Source organism: Primulina eburnea, chromosome 12, assembly GCF_022965805.1.
Source record: "Primulina eburnea isolate SZY01 chromosome 12, ASM2296580v1, whole genome shotgun sequence".
NCBI lineage: Eukaryota > Viridiplantae > Streptophyta > Magnoliopsida > Lamiales > Gesneriaceae > Primulina > Primulina eburnea.
Window position 1 is genome coordinate 33,655,212 of NC_133112.1, and position 7,150 is coordinate 33,662,361.

At 35.5% G+C, this 7,150-nt stretch overlaps 1 protein-coding gene across 1 annotated transcript; it reads right to left on the reverse strand.

Annotated features, from left to right (window-relative positions):
- Positions 1-252: 252 nt before the first annotated feature.
- Positions 253-6,082, reverse strand: LOC140807196 (DEAD-box ATP-dependent RNA helicase 7-like). Its single transcript, XM_073163936.1, has 14 exons — positions 5,479-6,082; positions 4,719-4,853; positions 4,171-4,311; positions 3,963-4,074; positions 3,755-3,825; positions 3,482-3,636; positions 3,234-3,345; positions 2,044-2,145; positions 1,889-1,949; positions 1,624-1,792; positions 1,454-1,550; positions 1,277-1,371; positions 914-1,047; positions 253-750 (listed from the first exon to the last, which is right to left on the reverse strand). Exons 1-14 carry the CDS (start codon positions 5,971-5,973, stop codon positions 554-556), a joined length of 2,076 nt encoding a protein of 691 aa, XP_073020037.1. The 5' UTR covers positions 5,974-6,082; the 3' UTR covers positions 253-553.
- Between the last annotated feature and the right edge of the window lie 1,068 nt (positions 6,083-7,150).

The following is a 7,150-nucleotide window of genomic DNA, read 5'->3' on the forward strand; positions in this document are numbered from 1 at the left end:
TTTTTTCAAAAATGTTAAATTTAAAATTAATTTTCAAAGCAGATAAAAAGCCCAAATAAACAGTTAATCAGAAGTGTTAAATTACTTCGAACATAATTAGAAGTAATCAAACACTTTTGATCAGCTACTTGTATGTTGTTTTTATCTGTCTAAAATGGTGAATAGAGACTAATATTATCTAGTAATAATTATAATTTAACTTATTTATTTTAATTTTTGTTATAAATATTCAAACTATAAATTAAAGATAACTAACAAATAATATGAGCCAGCAATTAATAAGTGTTAACAAGTAATTAAATCCATTAATTTTGAGTACGAGTCGTAAAGGATATTGGTTTATGTTTAAATGGGGTGGGATGAGCCTTGACAAGTTCTTGGTATGGATAGCACTTGAATCTAATGAAAATCAAATTACCATAACAAAACTTAGAACAACAAAATATGGAGAAAGAGCAAGACAAAATAATAATCCAATTCCATAGTATATTCTTCAGGATGACAGATTCTATGCCCATTAGCATGGTAGTGCTAAGTGAATAAGTCTAGGTTTTCACCATTTGCGGCCGCTATTTCCACGACCTCTTGCTCCACGTCTATTAGGAAATCCACCATTTCTCCTACCCGAGTAGCCGCCACCTCCTCGGCCACCGCCGCCTCCAAATCTTCCGCCACTTGCCTGCTCTTTTTGTTGCAAACTAGGCAAAGATTTCACTACCTCTAAACTCACCCCAGCAGCATTTTCCTGGCCTGCAACCCCACAATGCAGAAAGCGATTAAGAAAGCGTTTAAATTCCACTGGGATATTTGTAAACTACCATGGAAGTTCAAAATAATCACTTGAAATATTTGAAGGATTCTTTAAATATCAACGACTACACGAACAACAAGAATAAGATGGTAGGAACTTAACCAGCAAGGAACATGTCCAGGTCTTCGGCAGCCACATCAAACACCGCACCATTCCCATTAGATGTTAAAGAAAGTCCTTTAATTGACTCAACCTTCTCTTCAGGCAAAAATCTCCTCAGAACCCCGTATGCAAAACTGGCATGATAAACAAAGTAAAGAATATATCAACGAAACTAATGAACTAGACAAGCACGACTGTCTTCTCAAGACAATTAATAAATATGTGCCACAAGTTGCAAACAAATAGAGTATTGTTTCATCAAAAAACTGTCCAGTGTGGAGGCTTTCAACATATTATAGTTCACGTTATGTCTCAGCAACCAAGAAAGTATAAGTTGAAGAAAATGAGATAGCAAAAACTCACGACGGTGAGTAAATGGGCTTTCCACATTCGAGAAGAACGGTGACATTATTCTCCATGGAAGTAAGAAGTGATCTACTCTTGATCTCGTTATAGCCCTGCATAACAAAGAAAAACTTGTGTCAACAGACAAATTGACAGAGTTTCTCACCAAAACAAGGAAAAATAATGAAAACTTACGGCGGCCTTGGCCAGTGCCTTAGCTAGTAGTTCTGTTGGTGATAAATCAGATGAATTCAGCAGCTCTTCAGCAGCAGCCTTGAAAATCGGAATGACACTGCAAGTTGTAGAGTATTTTAACATTGTGTTCGACATCAACACTGAGCACTTGAAACTTTCCTGGAGCATACCTATCAGAGATCTCAGTAATTTTTTCCGCAGCATCTGCACCAGCAGCTTTAGCTATATCTGCTGGCTGCGGAGCAGAAATGTGTTCAAATTTGACACCTGCTTCTCTTTCAATCCTAGAAAAGTTTGATTTCCTGGGATCATAAAGCATTACAGCAACACCAGATTTACCTGCAGGAAATAGCAATAAAGCTCCTTAACAATCAAACTCAAAATCAAAATAAATTCAGAATGCAAAGGACACAATATTTATGTTAATCAACTTACCTGCTCTCCCTGTTCTTCCAGACCGATGAATATATGCCTCTACATCACGAGGAGGCTCACACTAAATCATAACAAGTATTTTGTCAGATGTAATACAGAATAAAGCAATAAAAGAATATCCTCGATCTCTGCTTTAGATAAGAAAATATTGAAACCTGAATAATTAACTCGACATCATCAATATCCAATCCACGTGCTGCAACATTTGTAGCCACAAGTGTTGAAAATTTGCCCGACCTAAATCCAGAAAGTGTGACCTAAAAAAGCATAAGACAAAATACGTAAAAAATGCTGGAGTGTAATCATTAAATCTTTTTATGCATAGTTAATTAGTTATCAAACGTGCGCCTAGGTGACAGGCGCAACCATGCGCAGAACTTGAAACAAAAGCGCGCTTCTCTGCCTAGGCGCGAGGCATCCGAGTGGTGCAAAAGTGTTAGCTTTAAAGAAGTGGCTGCTATTTTGTAGGTAAATAAAAATTAACTCAAGTCCAACCAATTTTGAAGCCCAATTAACAAAGCCCATGGCCACTAAATGATAAAAAACCCTTTCATGCATGACTTTTCGTCTCCCTCAGGCCTCAAGTTCTATCCGTGACAATGCAGCAGCAGCGCAGCATTTTGTGAGTTTTCCTCATTGCATTTGGTTCCTGTTTTTTTCTATCCCCATAATCTTTCACCAAATACTATCTTTATTCCTACCAAATATCATAATATATTACAGAGTGTTGCTACGTGAAGGACTGAAGGTTAGCAGAATTAATTTTATTGGCCTTGCTCGATTGGAGAGACAGAAATAAAGTGCAGCTGGAGAAATCTTGAACGCTTTAAGCTACGTGAAGGTTAGCACTCAGCAGAACTAATTTTGTTGACCTTCTGTTCTTAACCATGAAGCACAATATTTTCATGACACTATATCCTATTTGACATTTTTCCTTATAAACCAGCATATGTATATTGTTTGCTATCTTTGTGAAAAATATTTAATTTATGTAATATTATAGTATAAATAATTTTATATATATTGAATTTTAAAATTTATGTCAACTAATTCGATGAAGTGTGCACTCCGTCTTTCCCCTTGCACCCTAAATAACTATGTATTTATGTGCATCTTCCACTTCAGACCAAAGAATATCATGGTAATAACAATTTCAATGTCCAAGTAGGAAAATCGAGAAGCAGCAATAGATAAAGTCCAGAAATGGAAGTATAAAGTCATTATTAGAGGATTATACTATACATGGAGAAACAACTAACGGCAATAAAAAAACAGTTTTTAACATCAATACCGACTTTTTAAGCAAATAAGAATAGAAATTGGAGACCAAAACAAACAATCTTACCTCACGTGTGGCCTGCTGTATGTCACCATGCAAAGCACGAGCTCCAGGCAGTAATCCAGAAAGTGTTGACGCAGAATCCTTTGTCTCCGTAAAAATAATAGTGCGTCCTCCACTAAATTTGTTATTCCATGGAAAGAAAGGTGAGTGAAAAATAAAAAGGAAAAGATGATAGACGCTTACAACCGAAAATGTCCAAACTCTAAAAATATAGATAAATTATTTCTTAAAGTTTCTAGAAATAGACCTACCTACTGTAGCAGCTAATTATATCAGGTATAAGCTGTGTTCTGGCAGAACTTGAACAAGGAAGAACAATATGCCTCACATTGGTGCTAGCCTTCATTTTCTCATTGCCAACAAGGTCGGCAGTCTTCTTACCCGGCTTTAAAAATTTAGCTGAAATCTGGCAAACAAGTACAGGTCTTGTCAGAAACTGAAATAACAATATTAACAGAAAGTAATGCTGGCAATCACAATACTAATAAAGTAATGAAGATATTTTCAAGGAAAGAATAAAATACCTTCTTCACCCAGTCTGGTAAAGTGGCACTAAAGAGCATCGTCTGGACTTTACTAGCATCATCTACCTTGCCTTCAAATTAAATAATAACGACAGAATAAGCAGGAAATAATTTTACAATAGGTTACATCCCACCAAATAACCCAAAATAAGAAGGAAATATGGGTCTAAAGCATAGAAATTTTCCATCCTAAGTTTTTCCAACATACCTAAAATAAGCTCAACGTCTTCAACAAAGCCCATCCTCAACATTTCATCAGCTTCATCAAGTACTCGAAATTTTAGTGCCCCGAAATCAAGATTTCCCCTTTCTATGTGATCCTGCGTGACGATTCCAGAAATTCAAAAGCAAATTTAAACTTGTATTATATTGTACACTAAACAATAATTCAAAAGATGCACTATTTGGAAGCATACCTTGATACGTCCAGGAGTACCAACAACTATATCGACACCTCTTTTCAATTGAATATTTTGTGGCTGGTAGGGAGAACCCCCATACAAGCAACATGAATTCAATCCTAATGCCCCACCATATACTTCGAAGTCAGAAAACACCTATGACCATATTAATAAGAATATGGGAAGGAAAAAACATAAGACTGTGAAACTAAGAGGAAAAAAAACTAACACCATTCTCCGGAAGTAAGAAAAATAAAAAAGATATGTTTGGATCTGGGATTCAGAATTCCACCATGGAAAATGAGGAAATAATTAAAAGCAATAGCTTAAAAAATCAGATCCCATCAATATTTCCTCTCAAGCAAAACATGGTGAACTCAAAATGAACCTTCATAATGTAACTAAGAATTATGAAAAAAATGTAACACACCAATGATTAGTAAATGTCCCTAGTAATAACAATTGGAAATGCATTTCGTCTTCGATTTCTTTTTAAACTGAAACATTCCAAATCTTCTTTCAACAAAAGTCTAATGTCTGAATTAAGCATATTAAATAAATACCTGTGTGGCCAATTCCCTAGTGGGCAAAAGCACAAGAACGCTAGGTGCCCTTCCGTAGCCAGTCTTCCGGGAGGCTTTTGCAGGTCCATTTGTCAATGATTCCAACATTGGTAACACAAACGCCAATGTTTTACCCTATAAAAATTTATATGTGTGAAGGATATGTTTAATAACAGTTTACAGAACAAAACCCAAAAAATATGCTCCATATCCATGTGTCCATTCAAGCAGATCTCGGTTACTTTCATACTTGGAAAGTACATTAACGTTAAAACAACTGACCAGATTTTGAGATTTTCTCATACACAACTTATGTGTATCTGGGGATGCTGATTGATGAACAAGCAGACAGCGGACACCCAGGACTCATATAGTCATATTCATTCAGAAAGTTTCCAAGTTGACATAAATTTGCTACAGTTGTTCCAACTCATCATCTCAAAACCTTAAATTTTGGTTTTTACCAGTAGAGATAAAAATAAAAATATAATGAAAGACAATGTTTCAGGTTAGTCACTGAAAATTACTGTCCAATATGAACCAACTATTAAAATCCAATATTTCTGGAATAACAAATAAACTTGCAATTTCTACGAGAAGAATATCCAAACAAAGTATAAAGCTGCCATAACTCAAATTGCTCCACCCGGAAAAATAACATAAAAACCTTAACATAATGCTTCTTAGGAGGTAAAGATAAAATAAAATAATCATAATCCATCCTATTCGCATAAAAAAAAGACCAAAATAGAATTCCAACCTGACCAGTACGTGCCCTTCCAACCAAATCTGAGCCATCAAGAATAGTATCGAACGTCATTGCCTGAATAGGAAACAACGACTCAATCCCCTTATTCTTTAATGCCTCCCTCAGTGGTTCTGAAATCCGGAAATTCTTCACGGCATTAGGGTTCTCTTTCTCCTCATCCTCATTCAATTTCATCTTTTTCTTCTTACCCAAATCATTGATGGGCTCACCGATCTCCGAGCTAGTCTCGCTCCTCTCCTCCGTGCTATCGTCCATCTCGACTTCTAACGCCTTCCGCTTCTTCTCTTTGCTCTTTTTCAGAATGATATTGGAATTTGAATCATCGGGATCCTGCTCGGAGGTTGGTATCGTCTTATTGCTGGATTTTTTCTCTTTCTTCATCTTTTTCTTAACGGAATCATCACCATCCATGGAGAAAGTTTCAGCTTTGTTCAATTTCTTCATCTTGGAGGAGGACAGTGATTCTGATAAACCAATCGAAGGCATTGCAATCTATATCCTCACCTCCAGATGAATCGAGCTCTCTACTGCAAGGAATTTGTCAACGTCGCGCGGGAGCAGATGAGACCAAAGAGGAGGAGGAAATAGGGTTTTAGTAGGGTTGGCAAACGTGGAGAGACAAACGGCGTCGGATAAAGTGTTGTGGTGAAATTGGGCCTGGATTATTAAACTTTGCTTTTATAATTTATGATATTGGGTTGTCATCAGGCCCATCCATTTGGATACATTCTTCAACAACAACAAAAAAAAAACAAAAAAAAATACTTAATTTTTTTTTCTTATTTAAAATTCAAAACAATGATTATAGTGACGAATTCAAAAATATATCGACATGGCCAACGATGTAGCTTGTTTGTGTCGGATATCGTGAAGGCTGTTGTGCCATTTTAAAGGATAAACTAAGGGTTATTTTGTAATTCTAAAAAAATTACGAATTATTTCGTATAATGTTTGATTCTAAGTCGATATTTCGACGAAATAGAACGAAAAACAAATAAAAACACAAATCTAGTACAACAATGCCCGATTTTGATGAGTTGGGATAAAAAAAACTCAAATTGTGATAGCTTAAAAGTAGTAAATTAATTATTTCCTATATGTAAGATTATATGTTAAAACTTGAGTAGGTCTTTCGTAAGACGGTCTCACGAATCTTTATATATACCAATATTAACAATAAAAAGTAATATTGTTAACATAAAAAGTAATATTTTTCATTGATAACTCAAATAGAAGATGTCTCACAAAATACGACCCGTGAGACCATCTCACATATAATTTTATCTTAAAACTTTATATTGTAATAACCCAAAGCTAATTATATAAATTATCTGAGACAAAAATTTGTGTGAGACGGTCTCACGGGTCATATTTGTGAGACGAATCCCTTATCTGGGTTATCCATGAAAAAGTATTACTTTTTATGCTAAGAGTATTTCTTTATATTGTGAATATGAGTAAGGTTGACCCGTCTCACAAATTAAGATCCGTGAGACGATCTCACGCATGAGATCCACTCATTACATGAGGTGTTGAAAAAAGTATAGTAAAATCCTGGGTGTGGAAATCCCTTTTTCTTCTCGACATTTGTGAAAGGGGAGAAGAAAATTGAGAAAATAGATTTTCCAATACAAATACCGTACAATGATTGCAGTATGGTGAG